The sequence below is a fragment of the Zalophus californianus genome, chromosome 3, assembly GCF_009762305.2.
Source record: "Zalophus californianus isolate mZalCal1 chromosome 3, mZalCal1.pri.v2, whole genome shotgun sequence".
NCBI lineage: Eukaryota > Metazoa > Chordata > Mammalia > Carnivora > Otariidae > Zalophus > Zalophus californianus.
Window position 1 is genome coordinate 85,721,323 of NC_045597.1, and position 22,660 is coordinate 85,743,982.

General features: G+C 36.7%; 1 protein-coding gene across 4 annotated transcripts in view; it reads left to right on the forward strand.

The window, feature by feature from the left end:
• Positions 1 to 22,660, forward strand: part of WDR33 (WD repeat domain 33) — a 112,347-nt gene that overhangs the window by 63,690 nt on the left and 25,997 nt on the right. Inside the window, exon 8 of one of the 4 annotated variants that reach the window (XM_027589197.2) lies at positions 15,249 to 16,129. The exons of the other annotated variants lie outside the window; for them this stretch is intronic. Coding sequence (XP_027444998.1) covers positions 15,249 to 15,301 — 53 coding nt within the window. The 3' untranslated portion in view covers positions 15,302 to 16,129. Of the gene's footprint in view, positions 1 to 15,248; positions 16,130 to 22,660 lie in introns of those variants that run through there. 4 annotated transcript variants of the gene reach the window in all.

The following is a 22,660-nucleotide window of genomic DNA, read 5'->3' on the forward strand; positions in this document are numbered from 1 at the left end:
TAAAAGTGTATTATCTGATTTTTGAGAACATTTTAAATTTTATAATGTTTTAACATGTTGTACAAATGTAAATTATTACCAAGGGTAAAAATCTGGGTAAAAATAAAATGTTTATTAAAACAAAACTTCTTCAAGAGAATTTGCTAGGCATTTTTAATTTGGTTTATTCTAGCAGAGAAATTATTATCATTATTATTTTTAAAGATTTTATTTATTCATTTGAGACACAGAGAGAGAGAGCATGAGCCGGGAGAGAGGCAGAGGGAGAGGGAGAAGCAGGCTCCCTGCTGAGCCAGGAGCTAGATGTGGGGCTCAATCCCAGGCCCCTGGGGTCATGACCTGAACCAAAGGCAGACGCTTAACCATCTGAGTCACATAGGCACCCCTAGCAGAGAAATTATTAAATCAGTTTTATAAAGTACTTTCAGTCTTTGAATGAACTGTTTGAAATTTAGTGTTTTTTTTTAATATTGTGGACTTCTTTTGAAGATTTTATTTATTTGAGATAGCGAGCACGCGATGGGGGGCAGGAACAGAGGGGGAAGGAGAGGGACAAGCAGACTCTGTGCGGAACGTGGAGCTCAGTGCAGGGCTTGATCCCAGGACCCTGAGATCCTGACCTGAGCCAAAACCATCAAGAGTCGTCAGTTGCTTAACCAACTGAGTGACCCATGAGCCCTATGGACTTTTTTTTGTTTGTTTTTTTATAAAAGAGATATTGGGCTTGTGGGTTGGGGGGTGGGGGAGAAAGGCAGGAGAGAAAGAATCTTAAGCAGGCTCCACACCCAGCGCAGAGCCCCTCCATCTCATGACCCTGAGTTCATGACCTGAAACTGAAATCAAGTCAGATGCTTAACCGACTGAGCCCCCCCAAGTGCCCCTGGATCTTTTTTTTTTTTTTTTTTTTTAAAGCTTTTGTTTATGAGAGAGAGCATGACCTGGGGGTGACAGGGAGAGGGAGAAGCAGAGACTCCCTACTGAGCAGGGAGCCTGACTTGGGGCTTGATCCCAGGACCCTGGGATCATGACCTGAGGTGAAGGCAGACTCAGCCTACTGACCCACCCAGGTGCCCCACCCCTGGACCTTTCCTTAAGGGATGAAAAAGCAACTGCTGTCCTCCCATAGTGAGGAAGTAAGATGATGATACAGTTCTGATTTAGGAACTAGATATTAGATATTAAGGCTTATGAGATGGAAGGTATTTGAAAGAGGAAAGTTTCAGTCCTGGAGGAGGCACGCCATGGACTGTGATCATCATAAAGGATAAAACTTGGCATTGTTAGGTTTACACTGTAAAGAGAGAGTAGTCAACATTTTGGTGTTTTTTATTATTGTTGTAGAATCACATCTGAATTAAATGTGCTAAAATTTACTGGGCCATAAAGCTCCTCTTCTAAAAAATAATTGTAGAAGAGGTTTACAGAGGAGGTTGGAGTTAATAGAAAGGTCATCCTTCTTAATTGGATTACTTCTAATACCCAAATACAAATACAAGTGGAAGGATATATACCTACTATAAAATGTAACTTAGAATATCTAGTCCATTGTTCTCTGAAAGATCAAATACCTCTTTAACCACATGGACTCAAGGAGACCACAAACTTCCTTTTCCTACTGTAAGTTACACAGGTATTACTTGGTATAATATGTATTACCTTTGAACAAGCTTTTACATAATTTTTTAAAAACTGGTTCTCATTATTATATTGAAGTCATAGTTTTGAACTGCATGATGGCATCCCAAGATGAGTTTAAATCATTGCTCCTTCTACTTGTTAAGTAACAAGGTTTTCATGATCCATAAAAATTAAGTGGTAATCCCTATCTAACAGGGAGATCAGGTTGTAATATATATAACACTTTAAGTGCTACACAGATAGAGGGCAGTGGTGATGAAAATATTTTCTCTCTCAAGCAAAACTCCCACACAGTGCAGGTTCTAAGAAATTAAGTACCTTTGAAGACAATGATTTTTATGTGCGCTCCAAACTTACGTCTTCCAGATCCAGGAAGGACACAATAGGTAGTTGGGGAAGTGGCATATATACCTCATGTCCCCACCCCCAGCCATGAAAATCTTTCAGTTTTATTGGAAAGGTAGGTAATGGGTACTTTATTTTCATAGGTTTTTGAAAAGCTGATTATACAGTTGACAGTTAAAAAGGTGTTTTCTGCCTCATCTTTAGGGCTGGGTTTTAAAAAAAATTATTCCCCTCAAGTTCTTCAAGACTTCTAATTTTTAACTCTTTTGTTAAACATAGAGTTATAGATAGCTTAGCTTTAAAATACTGGTTTTGGGTTTTCTTTTTTTTTGACAAAATGCTCATACTGGTGTCTATAGTAGATTTATTTTGTGTGGTAAAAACTTGTTTGTTCTAAGTTGGCATGTTTGTTTTTTATACCTCTGATGTGATTCATACTTAAAAATAACATTCAGCTGCAAAGTGGGAGATTTTGCATTTTAAAGAAGTCTTCAGTGAAAGAATATATACTAAAATCTTGCTTTCTTCTCACAGCTAGCCTGTTATCCAGATTTTCCAATAATTATGGTGAACACTATTTAAAGAAAAAGTTACCCTCTTCCACCTTTTCCTTATACCTTTGTCTTTATTGGGTATTTTCCTGGAGTCTTTGTTTTAAAATATGCATCTGGGTATAGCCCATATACTTGAGCATGCTTCCCATTGAAATGACTCTCGGTGAACTCTTGCTCATTCTCCTAATTAACATTGCTAGATGGGCTTTTCCTGTATGCCTTAACAATTTTCACTGTGATTGTCATTAATGCTTTTTATTTTATCTGAACTTCTCAACACATTTTAGCATGGTCTTGACATTAAAAGCAAAATGGAAGAAGTCTTGTACCAAAGTTATCCAAAGCTGCCCTCTTCTGTGAATTGTGAGATGTGTATTAGTAAGCCATATTTTAGAGTCATTTTGTAATCCTAGAGCATGTAGTCTATTTTCATTCCACGTTAGTATTTACAAATGTAAGTACCTTTCATTCAGAGACCACCCGGAACACACTTGTAATTGAACGAATTGGACTTACCACTCTCTGCAGCGAAGAATACAGACCATGGAGAACTGTGGGGTGTCTCAATAAGAGGGTGTTACAAAGATTATATTATAGGATTTGGGCTTTGGATAATGTTGGGGAGGGTTCAAGGAAGTGAGGGCTGTCACTCATTTAACAGAAGAGAGATGTTTGGTATTTTGTGCGTTGTATAGTGACCTTGTTTTTGTTTGACTTCATCCTAGTCTCAGACAGAGTTGTCTAGTGGGATCAGAAGAACAAAATGGTTTAGCTGTAAATGTCAAATCAGTCTGTAATAACATTGAGACTTAACTGTGAGTATCATTAGTTCTCAGCAGTCAGGGACTGCCCCCCCCCCCCTTTTTTTTTTTTACTTTGTTGAAAGCATTTAAATCCAAACTGGGAACCAGTTGGGCGGGGGGTGGGGAGGTGGGGGCTGGTGTTAGGTCAGGATTCAATAGCAATGACATTGGGCATGTCACTGGAACAAGCTGCAGTGATACCAATAGTTATGTTTTTACAAAACAGCTGTTGGGAAGCATATCCTGCATACCAGTTTCAGCTGGCTAGAATTGGTTAGTGGGTAAAATATGAACATATTCTTTTTAATAAGAGAAATAAGATGTATGAGTTTCTGCATTAGTCTCTCTGGGGGATCTTAGGGTTTATCCCACTAAATTTAGTGTCCAGGGATTGGTTTATAGTGCTTCAGGAGTTATTTCTTTCCATCTGGGAAGAGTCAACTATTCATTTTTTATATTGTCTGTGTTAATACAAAGCAGTAAGTACCAAAGGGATTTTAAAGGTTTTAAGCCTTAAGAACTCTGTCAAATACTTTACAATTGAAGATTATAATAATTGTAAAAATTATGAATTGTCAGATTGACTTAAGGCAAACAATGGACCATGTTTTCACAGCTTTACTGTCCATTTTAGTCATGTTCATCAAAGAACATTAAGGGGAAATTTATATTAATTCATTTATTCAAACAGTTGCTGTTTGCTAGGTGTCAGGCCCTGGGTATGGTGGAAGGGGTCAAATAGCCATTCCTGTCTTCATGAACAGTACTACTGATTGCTGATTTTTGTTTTAAAAGCATGACTTTTTTCATTTCATATATATTCTAGAATAAGCACTGCATTATTGTATTAATGGTACACAGAAGACTATCCCTATGATTAATAAGGTAGTTTTATAGTTTTTGTAACTTTAAAAGTGGTAGCTTTTTAAAATCAGATATTTATGGAGTATCTGCTCAGACAAGTCCAGAGATGCCTCCAAATGTGGAGGTCTTCAGAACAAAATTTGTATCCTAGTAAACTGCAAGATAGGTTTCTTTTGTATCTTCATTTTGAGTAAGTTGAGGGTATTCTCCTTAATATTGAATTATTTATCATTTGGTAAAAACTGAGTAAATTTTAGAACTAGAAAAGCTGTATTTGTAGTTGAGACTTAACCATGAGTACTTACTAGGATTCTAGAGCACATTTGGGTAGAGTCACAGATGAGAAAATGCAAAATGTCTAGTTCCGTTAGACAAAATACTTTAAAGGCAAACCAGTCTTCTCCATGTGATACTACTAGATCTGCGTTGGTCTGTAGAATTTTCCTATTGAAATAAAGAACATAATCATGTTTGGTCATTGAAATCTTCATAGCTATATGATAGCTTTGAATGTTTATGAGATACTGAAAATCCTTTAAGAAAGGATTTAGACTGCAAAACTTTTTACATCGTGGTGCTTTTGGTAGAGCAGTAGTAGCATTAGAGTGTGGTTGATTCAGACACAACTAAAAGCGGTAACATTTCAAAGTAAGGTTTTTCTCCTGAAGACCATTCCACACAGAAAAATGTGTACATTTTAAATTTTAAACACACTATATTGGACTATCATTAGGTCTTATTTACCAAGTATAGGACATAGTTTTGCATAGGAAAAGGGATTCCAGAGTTACCGCAGATTTCAAGATAAGTAGGAACTTAACACATAACCATTTTTATCAGTGTCTGAATTATATGTAGATGCCAAGACATGTCTTCATATAATTTAGGCATGTAGGTTTGTGGTACATTCTCTTGGTTAAAGTTTCCTAGATAAGGTTTTGTGTTTTGAAAGTACATCTGTCCGTGTAGCCTCCCGCTTTCATGATCCCCACAGAATTCACTCTGATATTATTTATAATAACCAGTAGATTTGCATTTGTATCTTCTTTATAAGTATCCATTTACCAGGAAGATTGATGTAGATTAGTACCAGCTTACTATGTCTTTTCATAATTAATGATGACTGCAAGTCTGTTTGCAGTATGCCATTTTCTTTCCCTATAAAATGGGAGGGGTAAATTTTATTTTGTTTATTGTTACCTTCAAAATTTAATGATAGGAGAACATAGTGTAATTGATGTGTACAGTGGTAAGTGACAAGGAAGAAGAAACTTATTACCGAAGCTCTTCTCCAGCTGTTCCAAAATTCTAGGTACAGTCACAGTTTTTACTTGGGGCAGTCATAACTCATCTGAGAGTCAGCAGTTCTGGCTTTGAGTCCCAGCTCTGCCACTGGGCAAGTCAGTCTCTGAGTTTGTGTTTCTCCCTCTGTCAAGTGGGGCTAATGATACCTACCTCACAGGGTTGTTGTGAGGGTCCCAGAAGAAGTACACAGAAGACGCCACTGCTGACGTGGCAGGCATGAAGTAAATGTGTGTTGCTTAAGTTGCATATGTGCAAGGAAAGCTGGCATAAAGAAAGTGACATATTGAAGTGAATTTGACTTAAAAGGAGTTTGGAACTGATTAGGAAAGGCATTATAAAGGGTTTAAGAGGAGATGACCAGATCAAGAGTTGGGATGGGATATTATTATACACGGTCATTCTATTTTCAGTAAGGGTGCTTAGGATTAGAAGTGTCACTGATAAAATTGTATTGTAAGCCACATTTAAATAAATAACATTGAAATGGAACTATGACTTATTTTTTAAAGCTTTATTTGTACAAGTCCTCATACTTTACTTCCACTGTCATCTCAGAACCACCGTATTCCCTTAAGGCAACACTTCACTCCCACCGTTCCTCTTGCACTGTTCCCCAAATTCTGTTCTTTTCCTTTGTTCGTTGCTTGCTCGTTTGCTTTTTGAATCAAGATAACAATTTGAGTCTTCCTGAGAACCACTAGCTGTTTTTTGAGTTCTAGTTAGGTCAATTGATACTTAATGAGCATAAGATATACTGAGTTGTTCTATAGATTTATAGCAGAATATTCTTTTCATTGCTGCTTTTTTACTAGGTTTACAGTATCCTGAAAAAATATAAAGGCCTAAAAAAGATACATTTTTGTGGTGTGAGTTGTTTATTTGGGTATTTTTAATAGACATTTTAAATGTAGATCAGAATCCAATATTCCATTGTTAGAGATATTTGTATAACTAGCACTGTGGTCGCATTTTAAGTCCTCATTTATTCTATTCTTCAGTCTTTTTTCTCCTTTTATTGTTGCCTTCTCTAAAAATGAGTAGTGAAAGAAAAATCATTCTTCAAGCACAGTTAAGGTTGCAAAACCTTTACTCTGCCACATGACTGAGTTTTTATTCGGTGTGATGGCTGAAGATGGGAATTAAAGAACAGAAACTGTGAACTTCATGGTCCCATACACCCCAACATCACACTACTCCCACCGAGCACAGACAGGCAGTGTTGGCTGCAGATGCTTGGCTAACCAGCGTTCTCTCTGGGGGAAACATTGATGACACAATTCAGTGACTATGTGCAGTTGACTGGCAAAGAACTGTGTAAACTGTGGTCATACATATGCGCACATGTGTTCTTCAGAATACAACCATGAAACTGAAAGCCCACCATTAGTGTGTTCCCACTAGTTAAAATGGATTTACTTTGTTCTTTCCACATCTTGTTGTCCTGTCCCCAGGAAGATGACAGATGATAAAAAACAAAAGCAGACTGACCGCATAACAGTTAATTGACCTATGTGGGGTTATCACTTGCAACCTTGGCTTTATTAGCAATGCCATTCTGTAACCAACCAAGCTGAAGACTAAATGCAACATTAAGATGCATTTTTTTTTCATCAGTCATGTATGGCAACAAGTATATTCTGTGTATCACATGGAAGTAAGATTCGGAGAGTACTGTAAGGTCTGGATTCACACATTCCCACCATGTTCCATACAGAAGGCTGAGATCTTGGTGCAACAGGGTTGGGGGAACGGAGGGGTGGAAAGGTAAGGAAAGAACTGGGTGGGATTAATGTGGAAGTTATCTTCTTGAGAATTTTCTGCCTTTACAAAGGTAATTAATAAACATTCATAAAAAGTCACACAAATAGAAGTAAAAAGTCAGTGTCTCTCTCTACCCTTTTCCAATCTCACATCCAGACATGTTCATCACTATTCTGTTAATAGTTGGTGTGTATGTTTCCACAATTCTTACACGTGTACAAGATGATATTTTAAAAAAAACTACATGAAATGGGATTATACCACATACATATATTCTTTGCTGTTTGCTTTTCTCACAATATATCATGGTCATCTTTCCGTATCATTACTACCCCAGTCTTATTTTGGTAACTGTGACGTTCCATAGCTTGTATCTACCATAACTTACTTAACCATTCTCATTGACAGATGTTTAGGATTTCCAAGGTTTTTACTAGGAGTTGCATACTAAACTTCCTATACCTTTATATTTGCTGCCACTCACGTAAATTTGCCTTGAGGATAGACAGCTATGAACATGATGGATCAGAGTATGAACCTTCAAGCTTTTGGGAGATACTTTTTAGTTGTCCTCACGGTCCTGGAGTCATTAATGATAAAGCTTAAGGATGTTGTGGTCTAGCCAAAAACTAAAGATAACAGGATTTTTCCACCATTTAAGAATGTAATCTTAATTTTAGTAATTTTTAATTATTTATTTATTTTTAAAGTATTTAATTTTTAATAATCTCACATGGTAAAGTCTTTTCTCCAACATCCTAGCTGGACAGAATTTGGAATGTGAAAGTCTGCCAATCCTTTACCACTCCCCAGAGATAAAGTTTTTAAACTAGTTTGTTTTTATTCCTGTGGTTACCATCAAAATTTAAAATAATATATTTCTTGGTATATTTGTCTGACATGGTGTTTCTTTACTGCCTGTCATGAAAGATGAAGAGATTTGTGTACTTATACCACCAACTGTGCCTGCTGCCGCCTAGGTTTTCTTACTACGAGTTGTGGTTGTTTTGATCATTTCCTATAGCTTTTAATGTTCTTAGTTCGTTGGTTTTTTGGGCCACCAACTTGAGGCAACCTCCCTTGACTCACCATTACGGTAAAGAGGAAGTCCATGGCCCTCAGTGTCTTTCTACTTCTTTCTTCTCTCCCTTTACTGTTAGACATTGTCAAGAATTTTAGTTTGCTTTAGTTTTCCTTGCAGTTTCTAATTACTTCCTCTTTTATTGCAATGTCACTAAAAGCTTTTATCATGGCATTAAAAAAGCATTTAACTTTGCAATTATAGTACATTTTTTTTTTTAACATTTTTGAAGACATTCTTTAGCCGGTTCTCTGACTTCCTGCTCTGCTTCGCACTGTCTCCTGTGCCAGTGATGACAGTCATACTGGACTTAAAAAAAATTTCTTTTTCAGAAACAGTGCTTGGAAGTAAATTTCAAAATTCTTACATCTGGAGAGGTCTATAATTTGCCATCATACTTGACTCTTGGTTTGTCTGGGTTGTGAATTCTTGGTTCTAAATCCTTTTACCTCAAAATTGTGAAGGCCTCCATTATCTTATCAATATCAGATGCTATTCTGATTCTCATTATTTTGTATATAATCCGGCTTTCCTCTCTGAATGTTTTTGAAATGATCTTTCTGTCTCCTCTCTGTGAACTTCTGTTTTTACTGTACCCACACTGAGGTGTAAGTATTTTAAACATCCATCTTATCTGGCTTGCTTTAATCTGTAATTCCAAATCTTTATTTCATTCAAAGGGTTTTTCTTCTTTCTTTGATTATCATTTTCTATTGTCTCTGTCTTAGGGAACTCTTAATGTATTAATGTTGGGACTCTTGGAGCTATCTGCCTTGTATTACTGTTTCTTTCATATTTTCTGTTTCTTTCCTTTCCTCTTAAGATTTGGAAGATTTCTGTTTTCTGGAATACTGTCTTCAGTCATGCCTCATCTGTTATCTAGCCCTTCTAATGAAATTTTATTTATTTAGTGTTTAATTTCCAAGATCTCCTAGTGGTTCTTTGGTATTTACATTTTTCATAGTGACCTGTTCTGTTGTTTGTTTGAGATGAATATACCCCTTCAAACTTTTAGTGTAGTAATTAATCAAGGTATTTGTGTGTTTGGTTTGGTTTGGTCTTGTCCGATTTGTTTTCCCTTAATCTTTTTCCTGGTCTTTCTCTTTCTGTTTTTTTCTCAAATGTCTAGTGATCCCTGGTTGGTTAAATTTGCATGAAGATTTGTATTGGTTAGTATAAGTAGCTGTCTTTCATTTCTTTTACAGTTGAGTAAGCTCACTTACCCAAAAGGCTCCTCCCCTGGATAGTAGCCCTCACCATGGACTGTGTGTGTGTGTGTGTGTGTGTGTGTGTGTGTGTGTGTGTGTTTAGTGAGCTGGGTGAGGAGTAAGTGGCCAACTGTCACAAGCCACAGTTAAATGGATTGTATTGTGAGGTGGAATGCTTGGTTTACTTCACTCTGATGGGATGCCTGCCTTTCTCCTCTCTCCCTTCCTCATCCTCCTCATCTTCCTCTCTCCTGTCTCTTCTCTTCTCCTCTTCTCTTCCCTTCCCTTCCTCTTCCTCTTCCTCTTCCCTTCTGTCCTTCCTTCAGGTCATAGTGTAGTATTGCCACAAGCTTCGTGCTGCTTTCTTCTCCAGTCTTAAAACCTATTCTTGGGTTTCTTCCTTACTTTTGCTTTGTTTAGAAAGCACTTGTCTGGCTTTAGCTGAAGGTAGCTGTTCTATATAAATGAGAAGTCAGCAGGGGCCTGGCAAGTTGCTTTATGGAGGGTTCTGTAATTACCCTCATTACAACATCACAGCCTTTGTCACTGAGCTGTCATGGAGCTTAGAGCTCCCCACCACCCAAGTTTATCCCTTGTGGGATTTGAACTCATGACCCTGAGATCAAGAGTCACATGCTTTTCCGACTGAGCCAACTAGGTGTTCCTGTCTTTTTAAGACCCCTAACAGCCTCCTGTGTGTTTTGGGTTTTATTTTTTTCCACTTTGGTTTATTCATCAGTAATAAGCCCATTTATTTTTGGAGAATGCTTACATTTGGTTTGAATATTTTTTGAAATTTTAATAAAATTGTGGGCAATATCAGTCTTGGGAAATAAGTGCATCCACTGCAAACTTTTGAAAGTAATTTAGGAAGGGGCTTGCATACATCGTTTCATTTAGTACTAAAATCATGATTTATTCCAAGACATAATTTCTTTTTCACATTAATGACCTTGAAACGGTTTCTGTTACTTCCTTCCTGGTATTCTTCCTACTTACATCATATCTCCATTTCTTAAGAAATGGTATGTATTTAAGTTTTTAATCATGTATTTGAAGCTTAAATCCATGGCAATGGGTGATTTAGAGGTAAGTGATTAATTAAAGTCACTGAAAGACTCTTGAGTTAAACCTAGTATTTTTCCTTTAGGTTTTTTTCTCCTTAGAAAGGAGTTAATATTTTTTAAAAATAGAAAAAATATAGAGAGAATCATCAAACATTTATTCCATAAATACAAAAGTATATCTGTGTTGGAGACTGCATTTTAGTCTCGTGGAATCAATAGTTACCTCAAAAATATTAGCCATCTTTCTTAGTTACTTAAAACATAAAGTAGTAAAGGCAATGGTGACCCCCATTTTAGATTTTCCAGTTCTGAGAGAGAAATGGCATTAGGTCAAGTCCAATACTTGGGTTGGATGTTGGTAATTAGAGCTCAGTGTTCTTTTCTCAGAGGTCATTTGAAAGCTGAAATTTAGCCAAGTCCTAAGAAGTATTACTTTGTGGGAGTATTTTTAAATCGAGCCATTTCCTGCTCTCCTATCCTCTGGTCATAGTAGGAACAGCTCTTGCTGGATAACTATGGAAGTATCTGTTCCCATGGCAAAATTTTTCAAGGCAGAGATTGGATCAAAATAAGAGCTTTTATTTATTGTCTGTTCAAAATGGGTGCCAGGCATGATGCTGAGTTATTTACATATCTCATTTAATTTCTGAAACAGCCTGTTAATTGAGTAATCTTCATTTTACACTTGAAAATGTTAAGGCTTAGCAAGGGTTAAATAAATTACATAAGCCCATAACTGGTAAGTGACATCTGATGTTTAACTAGCTCAGGTTTACTCCCAGTTTTTTACTGTCAGCCGTTGTATAGCATATGAGCACTAAACAGCATACCAGTATGAATTAAAAAGTATATTGAACTTATCCTTTCTTTGATTTCCAATAATACTGTTTTGACACTGTACCTGTGCTCCTATTGGACAAAGCTAATTTAATCTCTTGGTTTTTTCTTCCTACGAGAGGGAAGTATAGTAGATTGTATGTGGAAATGAGAATATTTGTGATTCAGTCTTGATGCTGCTCGAGAGGAGGGCAGAATTAAACGTTGATCTCTTTTCCCTAAGAATACAGCTTTGGTTTTTAATACAATGTGCATAGATGTATTTTTTGCTCTCTTGGCTTTTCATCATTCATTCAATAAAGTACAAGAAGATGGCAGATTTTAATCACCTCCACAAGGAAATCCTGGTATTCTTTATAATATGTCAAGTTTAACTTAAAGTGGCCTGGATTTTCACATTTCCTAGTAAGTATTACTTGGTTTCCACATTTCTAGAATGGTAGAGTTTTTTTTTTTTCCTTAGATCTATGGGAAAAATTTTAAAAAATTCTGTATCTTCATTTCATGCTTACGTTTATAATGAGGCATTGACTGAGTAGTGAATTGTAGATTCAGTTTCCCCCCCACTTTAGCACTGTCAAGATCTTGTTCCAGTCTTCTTGGAGCCAGTGTTTTGATGAGAAATTTTATGGTAGTTTGTAGAACGTCACCCAATTGGGATTTATCTGATGCATTTCTCATGATTGGTTTTGGTTTTATGGGATTTGGGGAAGAAGATCACAGAGATAAAGTGCCATTTTCATCACATCACAGCAAGGATGCATACTATCAACATGATCTGATGTTGACCTTGATCACGAGGTTGAGGCAGTGTCAGAGTTCTCCAGTATAAGGCTACTCTTTACCCCCCTTTCCATACTGTACTCTGTGTTTTTTTTTAAGATTTTATTTATTTATTTGACAGAGAGTGAGAGAGGGAACACAAGCAGGGGGAGTGGGAGAGGGAGAAGCAGGCCTCCCGCCGAGCAGGGAGCCTGATGCGGGGCCCGATCCCAGCACATGACCCGAGCCGAAGGCAGACGCTTAACGACTGAGCCACCCAGGCGCCCCCCATACTGTACTCTTTGGAAGGAAGTCATGAAGCACAGCCCACACTTAAGGGGTGGGGAATTATGCTCCACATCCTCGAGGGTGGAGTAACTACGTAACTTATTTGGAATTTTCATGTACAAGAGACTTTGCTCTTTTCCTCCATCTTATTTATTTTTATTCAATTATTTATATCATTGTGGACTAATGGGTATTTATTTACTGTTTTTACTATGATGGAAACTAAGTAATATAACCAGCTCCCAGTTACCTTATTTCTGCTTTGAAACAGAAAAGGAAATAATTGTCAAGATCCAATTGGAGTATAATGCCATCTCAGATTACTTATTTATAGAAAAGTTCTTAGTAATAGCTTGAAATTACAGTCTTCTGGGAATCATGTGATAGACCCTGCCTCTAGCAGTTATTTAGGGGTTTGTGTAACCTTCTTGTTCTGATACAGGAAATTTCTTTAACTTTACCACTGTTACCTTCCGTAGTAGTAGATGAGTAGGATTATATAGGGAGCCACATTTCCCAAAAATGTGCAAATATACCCAAGTACATTTTGGCAAAACTCAGATTCAAAGTACAGTTGTGCATGGCTGTGATTACCATGGGGGTTAATTACTTCTACTTTGGCCAGGATTCTGTGTTGCTTTTATGTATCTAAACCTCCAACTTTATTATTGTTTTAAAGATTTTATTTATTTAACAGAGAGAGACACAGTGAGAGAGGGAACACAAGCAGGGGGAGTGGGAGAGGGAGAAGCAGGCTTCCCGCTGAGCAGGGAGCCCGATGTGGGGCTCCATCCCAGGACCCCGGGATCACGACCTGAGCCGAAGACAGACCCTTAACGACAGCCACCCAGGTGCCCCTAAATCACCAACTTTAAAACACAGTGTCCCTAATCTGGCCAACTGAGGGTGATGAATCAATCAGTTAACTGTTTTAATATATTTTTTGGAAGGAAGGCTTTCCCTAGAAGTGCCCTAAAGTACCATTTAAAATTTCTTGTTTTCCTTTTTGATCCTGCTTTTTCTTTATTAGGGCTTTCAGTCATGGCTTCTTTTCATTCTTGGCCAGGGACTCTGCTGGCACTAATGACTCTGTTGTTAATGTAGCATAGGTACTGCTCCTTTTGGTAGTCTTGGTATTGCCAGACCTTCCCATCATTCTTTTAAAGTTTTTTACAGTTTCTAATTTTTCAAGTGATGACTATATGCTTCTTTTCTTGACTCTTTAAGACTATTATACCATCTGTGTATTACTATTGAATTATGAACCTGTGCAGAAATGTTTGCTAGAGAGCCTTGACTGATTTTACACACACACACACAGACACACACACACAGACACACACACACACACACACCCAGTGCACTATTATACCATCTGTGTATTACTATTGAATTATGAACCTGTGCAGAAATGTTTGCTAGAGAGCCTTGACTGATTTTACACACACACACACACACACACACACACACACACACACACACCCAGTGCACAGTTTTGTATAAAGGACTTTGTAGCTGGTTTCTGCCTTGTGTGTGGGACACCAGGTATCTCCCACCTCAGACTAATGGCTGATGTGTTTTGTGATACTGGTTGTTAATATTTGGGACAGTACAATAACAATGAGATTGAAAGAATATTTGGTTGTTGCATTCCTTCCCTTTAAGCTTCTTTGATGAATATTCTCCAAACTAGATTTTTTTTGGGATCCTTTTAATTAAAAACAAACAAACAAAAAGGGGTAATAAAGGGGAATTTGCTGTTGGGCAGGAAACATGCTGCAGAGCTACTTCTTTCTGGTTATTATAACAGAAGAATATAGAGGATCAACACTCATACAATTTCAGGCAGTGATTTGGGAAACAAATGTAGATTTTCCTGTTATATCAATCATCTCCTGATTTTCTCCCTTTCATAGTTCTCAAGATTTTTCTAAATACAATCTTTAAAATTGACTCAAATGGAAATTGTGCTTTCTCTGTTACATCCTTTCTCCACATTACTGTATAAGTTTAATAGCAGTCTGACACGTAAGTTTCAGCAAAAACTTATGCCTGTATATGTTTTTATTGGACTCAGAAATTATTTATATGTCATATTCATAAAAAATTTTCACTTTGATGCCAGTAGTTACATGGCCTTAATCTTATGAGATACATGCTTAATTTCAGTTTTTAAAAAAGATTTATTTAGAGAGAGAGCAGGGGGAGGGGAGGGGCAGAGGGAGAGGGGAGAGAGAATCCCAAGCCGACTCCACCCTGGGCACAGAACCCCAAGCGGGGCTTGATTGCAGGACCTGAGATCACGACCTGAGCCAAAACCGGGTTAGATGCCTAAGTGACCCCGGCGCCCCTTAATTTCAGTTTTTAACCTACTTGACAACTTTTAGGTCAGCCTTTGTCAGTCTTCCATGTAAATACATAGTACAGATAAATAGAAACCATTTACTTGCACATGCAAATTACATGTGTGACTTAAGTAGGAGATTGGCAAATTTATTATGTATCTACCTCCTTGTTTCATTTGAGTTTTTATGTTTTTATACTAGATACTCTTCTGACACCATACATTTCACAATTTTTTATAACCTGATTAACACTTTTGTGTTATCATTCAGCTGTGTCAAATCTTTACATTTTGCCATGCTTATTTCTGAATTTTTTAGAAGAACACATTACAGATATGGTTAAAAGTCCCTTTATGTGCCCCTCAGTGCCTTTCCTCTTTTTCCCTAGAGGTTCCACTCTCCTGGATTTAGGTTCTTCATTGTCAGACAACAAAATAAGCTAGCATTTCAAAATTTCCCAGATTCATCTTCTGAGGGACTTGGAAGTGCTTTGAGGAAAAAAGACTGATGCTCACATTCTCACCTGCAGATTTGTAATCTATATTGAAAGCACTGAAGGCTCTCAGACATGGAAAAAAATAACTTAATTTTTAAAATTCAGCATTGCCTAACTCTTTTGACCACAGAACCCCTTCATCCAAGAATCTGTTCTGTTGTGGCTTGGAACATGCTTCTTGAAAAACACTGCCTAGAGGTATACTGTTTCCATGATTGACTTTCCATTTAATTTTATAGATTTTTACTAATGTTACTTTATAGATTTGGATGACAGAAATACTAATAGTATCACTTTCAGTTGATAATGACTGTTGGATCAAGTTTAAAATCATTTTGCAAAAAAGGGAGGTAAAATGTTAATAAATTGCATATTCATTGGCCAGGGTACAAGTTACTTAAGCTGTTTCATTTTTTAAATTCTTGAGTTCGCTAATCTATTGAATACTGAAATGTCTGGCTGTGGACCATGGCAACAAATACCCTTTGCCTTAAACTGATCTGTTACATTTTATGTTCCTGTGGCTGGAAGTAGACTGAGTTTGTTGTTAATGTTTGACACATTTTCTTGAATAACAGTTCTTCAACTGTTAATGTACAAGATGGTACTTGAATTCTTTGTTTGCTTTTTTCTTCCTGTATTAGAAAATCTTGGTGCTTTTTGTAAGTTATGTATAAAAGAAATTTTTCTTAAGATTTGTTCATATACTGGTCTGATCCAGGAAAAATAAAATGGGAAAATGGACACTATTTTTGACCTTCAAATAAAACTATATATTGGTTTTCAGAGTGTTCACCGAGCCCTGGGGTCTTATGCATTGTCTTAAGGCAGGACATTTACCTGTGTGGGATGACAGGTCTCCTAGGATCTGGTGAGAATGTGGAGGAGAGATGAGGCTCTTGAAAAATACACAGAGGCACACAGTTTACATATAATATTGCAGAAGCCAGGGAATCTCTTCCTATAAAGGAAGAGTCCCAAAACAGACCTCATTCCCTTACTGGCTTGTAGCTGTCACTGCACTATACCTTATGGTTCTGAGATAGGAAATGATAAACAGGAAGCCTCCACTTTCTACAAAAATACATCTGGAACTGTTCAAATATCTAAAGACTAAACCATCTGCCCTGTTATTAGAATTTTAGGGTTTATTAAGGAGTCTCTGCATTTTATTTCTAGGATCTCCCTTAAAACACACACACACACACACACGTATCAAGCAGCTTTTCATTAGTTAGGAGGAACCGTTTTGCGTTCTACACCTTGCTATTTTAGGCATAGTTGTAACATTCATTATTTTTTTTAAAGGTTTTATTAGAGAGCACAAGTGGGTGGAGGGGAAGAGGGAGAGGGAGAAACAGACTCCCTGCTGAGCAGGGAGCCTGATGGTGGGGCTTGATCCCAGCACCCTGAGATCATGAACTGAGTTGAAGGCAGATGCTTAACCCACTGAGCCACCCAGGCGCCCCTGTGTTAACATTTTTTAAAAGAGATTTTTCTGTTTTCATTTGTAGAGAAAAGTCTCTAAAGAACCTGCACTAGTTGTTTTGTTAGCTTAATTCAATCTTTATTCTGAAGACATTTTTATTCTAAGTATTAACTTTCTTGAAAGTTATTGTACCTGGACTGTATGATTCTACAACTATTTTCCCAGTGTTCAGTCCTCATTTTGTTTGGTGATCACATATTTTAGAGATCAAGCATCCAAAATAGGAGCCCAATAAATGTTGCTGTTGTGCACACTTATTTTGAATTAATGAGCCCACAGAAGAGCACATAAATGAGTGTGTGAAAGAAAGATCAGGTGGAATAAGTAAAATCGTTTTCCTCCCATTTGGTATAAATTCTAATGTACAGTTAATGGGTTTTTTTTTTGCAGTTAATTATTCTGAAGTAGTAAGTTAAACCACTCTGGTGTGTCAGACAGTCCACAAACCAGTGCCACCGGTCTCCCAAAAGATGCTAATTCTGTAACTATTCATTTAGCTAGGATTGAAGAGAGTGTTAGCTAGCTAAGAAACTAAAAAATTCACTCCCTCCAAAGCTTAATCTCTAAAAGTAATGGAGTATGGTGAGATTAATTTATAATCTCTTTAGGTGGAGTTAGGGCATAGTTGCCACATTCCTTTATTCTTAACAAGACCCTGCTCTTCAGAATCAATCTGACTACTTCTCAGAAAGGTAAAAGAAGTAACTCTTATTTATGTATTAATTTTTAAATTTTACCCCTAAATTCTTTTCTTACGTAGTTCTGAGACTTGGTAAAGTGTACAGAAGTTTGTCTACTAAAACCTCCTCAGTTACATTTGATTGATAAGTGAAACAAAAGGAACTACAATTGACCCTTGCATAACGGGGGGTTAGGGTTGCTGTTCCCTCCACTGCAGTCTAAAATCCTTGTATAAGTTTTAACTCCCTAAAATAAAAACTGTTAACCTACTGTTGACTGGAAAGCCTTACCGATAACATAAACAGTTGACAAACATATTTTGTCTGTAGTATGTATTATATGCTGTATTCTTACAATAAAGTAAGCTACAGAAAAAAAATGTTACCAAAAAAATCATAAGGAATAGAAAATACATTTATAGTACTGTACTGTATATCGAAAAATATTTGCATATAAGTGGCCCTGCACAGGTCAAACCCCTGTTCAAGGGTCAACTGTATTTTGCCACTTCATTTGGATATCATATTTAGTGAGGTGGAGGGAAGATAGCAATGGGAAGAAAATTCAAGCCACCTCTGGCCACTGGCTTAGCCCTTTTAGGCCTCAGTTTTCTCTTATGTAACAATTTGCAGGTCTTTCCCAGCTGTAGTAACAATTGAAGATACTTTTTGTTGTTGTTCATTATGTAACAGAGAATGAATAAAAATAATACAATCATGGGAATGTAAGTAGAAACTTTCTTTAAAATGGCTAATTATAGTTTAAATCATTGTTGTCCAATAGGACTTTTTGTGATGATGGGAACTATTCTAGATCTGTGTTATCCAGTATGCTAGCCAGTAGTCACATGTGGCCATTGAGCACTTGAAATGTTGCTAGTGTGACGGAGGAACCTAAATTTTAACTTGGAATAAGACAAATTTAAGTAGTCACATGTGGCTGATAAGTTACTGTATTGGACAGTGCAGGTTAAATTCTTAAGTATTTGTAAGTATTTAAAGGGAATTCCACACAGATTTATTATGACAGTCTTGATCTTTAATGATTTGCACCTGGAATCTCTTAATTTTAGAATTTGGCAATTGCACCTCCAACTTTCAATATTTAAATCTTTCTTACAGCATATCCTCCCTTTCTAATTGCAATCAAGTATGGATAGGTACTGTGACCTTTCCCAGGGATCCTGGAGTCTTGGTAACCATGCACCTGAATTGCTGGCTTTTTAAAGCTGTTATCCTGCTAAGAGTTTATGTGTTTACCACAGTCTCCCTGTAGACTCCTGTCAGTTCCCTGCAAGGCTACACCTTATCCTGTAGTATCTGGCTTTGTAGTATCTGGAGCGGGTTTGATGTTGAGAATTTTATCTTCATATTGTCTTACAGGCTTGATTCTGAAATGTTTTAATTAAGGGCCACTTTACAAAATGCTGGGTCTTCCATTGGCAAGAAGTTCTTAGTCCTAAAATCTTGAGTCATTAGCAAGATGTTGTTAGTACTAAAATATCTAGGTCACTGGGCCATAAATTCACTTAAATGAATTTTCCAGTAAGTCTGCTAATTGCTTCAGTATTTCAAACACTTAACTACATTCTTGAAATTTCCATATTTGGGGATCACAGAGAATTTTGAATGGGTCTATCCTGAAATTCTGGACCTTTGAAATGATAAAAATTAGTATAGAGACATTCTTTTGGGTTAATGGTTAAATTGATAAGCTATGTGTTTGGGACTCATTTTTCTGTGAGAGGATAATTTATATAAAATTAAGTTTTTATATCTGGCACTCAGCTCACAAAACCCATAATGTTCTTGAACTTAATTTAGTCATACTGAGTCTGAGAGCTGTCTGAAAAAGTGCATCCCCACTGAGGCTTTGAAGCACATCTTTGGGACCACAAGCACTGGTTCTGCATTGCCAAACAAAGGCACTAATTAGTATCCGTCATTCTTGAGCTTTGAACAGAAGGAAACCAAAGGTAGTTGCCATTAAATAAAGTAATAAAAGAACATGTTAAAAACTTCAAGCAGTCCAAGAGTAAATGCCTTCTTATTCCCATAGCATTTCTTCTCCCTAAAAAACCATTACCAGCTTAATTTTTCTTTTTTACAAATTGGACTAAATTACACCTTGCTTTTCTGCTTGTATTTTTTTAAAAGGCTTATTGAGGTATAAGTTACATATGGTAACATTCACCCTTTTTTTAGATACACAGTTCTATGAATTTTGACAAATACATATACTATAATGAAGGTATGTAATATTTCCATCCCTTCAAAAATTTCTTTTCTCTGCTTCATTTTTGTAACCGCCACCATAATCAATATATAGAACATTTCCATCGCCCCCCAAAAGTTCCCTCTTCCTGCCTCAGTTTTAACAGCTGTATTGTATTTAGTTATATGGATTTACCTACCCCTCATTGATTTTTAGGTGTTTCCATTCTTGGAATTCAAATAAAGTGCAACAAATATCTTTGTAAAATTTTGGTGTGATTTTCCAGCTACAGACATAGGGTAAATCCCTAGCAGAATTAAGGGCTATAACATTTTGATAGAGCCAAATGGCCTTCCTCCAAAATTGTACCAATTTACTTTCCAGCCGGTTATGGCTGACAGTGCCTGTTCCTCTCTCAGTGTCACTGTCACCAAGTTTAATTTTTGCTACTTTGACAGAGGAAATATTACCTAGCAAAGTAACTTGCATTCAGTGGTGGGTTTTTTTTTTTTCTCATTTTAAAAACATCAGAAAGTTTATACACACACACAAATCTCACCTGTGTTATTTGTGGTTATAACTACAATATCACATTAGAGAAAATGTGAAAACTTCACCTTTGTTTCTGCTATTTCAATATACTTTTCATTTGCTACTTTTCACATCTACATTTTGTACCTATACATGAACATTTTTATAATTACCCCCATGGCATATGCACAGTTTATGCATGTATTATTTTGTTTGCTATTTTATTACTTATTTATTTTTAAGGTTTTATTTTTAAATTTATTTTTAAAGTTTATTTATTTCAGAGAAAGGGAGAGAGTACACGAGCAGAGGGAGGGGAGGGCAGAGGGAGAGAGAATCCTGAAGCAGACACCCCACTGATTGTTGAGCCCTGAGCCCCATGCGGGGCTGGATCCCAGGACCCTGAGCTCATGACCTGAGCCGAAATCAAGAGTCAAACATTTAACTGACTGAGCCACCCAGGCACCCCTAAGATTTTATTTTTGAGTAATCTCTACACCCAGCGTGGGGCTTCAACTCAGAACCCTGGGATCAAGATTTGCATGTCCCACTGACTGAGCCAGCTGAAACTGCCTTGTTTCTAGTTTTAAAAATTAACTTTATTTCATGAGCATTTTCTTTTGTTCCTAGAATCCTCATTTTAATAGTTGTATGTTCTTTTTCTTTTGGCCATGACACAGTTCATTTAATTATCCCACTTCTAAAATTTGTTTACACTTTTTCACTATTTTGAACAAAGTTTCAAATGCGAACTTTTAAGTACAAATGTTAAAAAAATCCTTTATGTTATTTTCTTAGGATAAATTTCTTTTTTTTTTCCTTAGGATAAATTTCTATTAGTCTCATTGTTCGGGATCTAAATGTGTTAACGTTGACATGAGAGGATACAATTTTATCATTTGAAATAGTTTTTGTTACTTCATTGGAAATTCAGTAACATTTTTTACTAAAGAAGAGAGCAGTTGCAAATCAGTGTGCTTCTATGCCAGGTTAAGCTATTTATTTTTCCTCCTTTTCATTTGAAAAAATATAAAAATGATACGTGCTACTTGTAATGATTTCATATCCACTTTCCAGAGGTGATCCGTCCACTGCTGTTTAGTAAATTAAAATTTTTTAGTTGAATTATTTCCCCCAATACATCATTCATCTGTTTCAGTATTTAAAAATTACCAAACAATATACAATGAAGTCTCCTTACCCAGTTCCCTCTCTTGGGGGCAATTAATGTGATAATTCTCGTGTTTTCTTTCAGACCCATTTTATGCATTTTTGAGCAAGTGTATATGTGTGCTTTGTGTATGTGTGTGTCTCTTTTTAAGCCATAAATGTTACCATGGTGCACATATTTTTTTGTACATACTTTCTTAGATAAGTCTTTTATTTGTATTTAATTTTATAAAAGTAGATGACACATGCATATGGTTCAGAAATAAAATAAAGACTTGAATAGCTGCCCTCCCATCTGTTCCCTGTCTGCTGTCTTTCAGTGAGCCTTTGTGCATATAGAAACAAGTAGGAAGAGACATCTTTTCTTTTCTTTTCCTCCTGTAACTCTTAGACTAACCTTTCCACATCTAAGGAGGCAGAATAGAAAAGGCATTAAGAGCTATGGATTGGGGGCCAGCTCCCTGCATTCAAGATGTCTGCTCTGCCACTTATCAGCCCAGATCATGGGCAAGTTGTTTAACCTATCTGTACCTTGTAATTTTCATATGTAAAGTACTAGTCAGTATACATACTTCGCTTAGAATAGTACCATACATATAAGAAGTATGTGTGCTTGCTAGTAGTACTGGTATTTTTATTATTAAGGACAGTAACCAATAAAATAATAAAGAAGCTGGAGTACCAATCAGTTGGATTTATATTTAGTGATATGTATGGATTTGGGTAAATTCATTTAGCAGAAAAGGTTAGATGGGATTCCTCACTTGCTTGGGTTCTACTTAAATACATTTTATTTTATTTAAAAAATTTTTAAAGGTTTATTTATTAGAGCGAGAGTAGGGGGAAGGGCAGAGGAAGAGGGAGAGAGAAGCTTAAGCAGTCTCCACCCTGAGCTTGGAGCCTGACACAGGGTTCAGTCTCATGACCCTGAGATCACAACCTGAGCTGAAACCAAGAGTCAGACATTTAACCAACTGTGCCACCCAGGCGCCCCTCAAATACATTTTAGAAAATGTCAGAAAACAAATTCAGAGCAGCTAAAATATATTTTGTTGTTCCTTGTTTTATGGGTTGATGGGTTTCTTTCTCATTTTTTTTTGCATATACTCGTTTAAACATACTTTTATAACAAAAGTGTCTCAGAAAAGGTGAGGGTAGAGGTGGCTGCTAAGAGTATGAACTTTTTTTGCACAGTGCATCACATTTTGGAGATCAAAATGT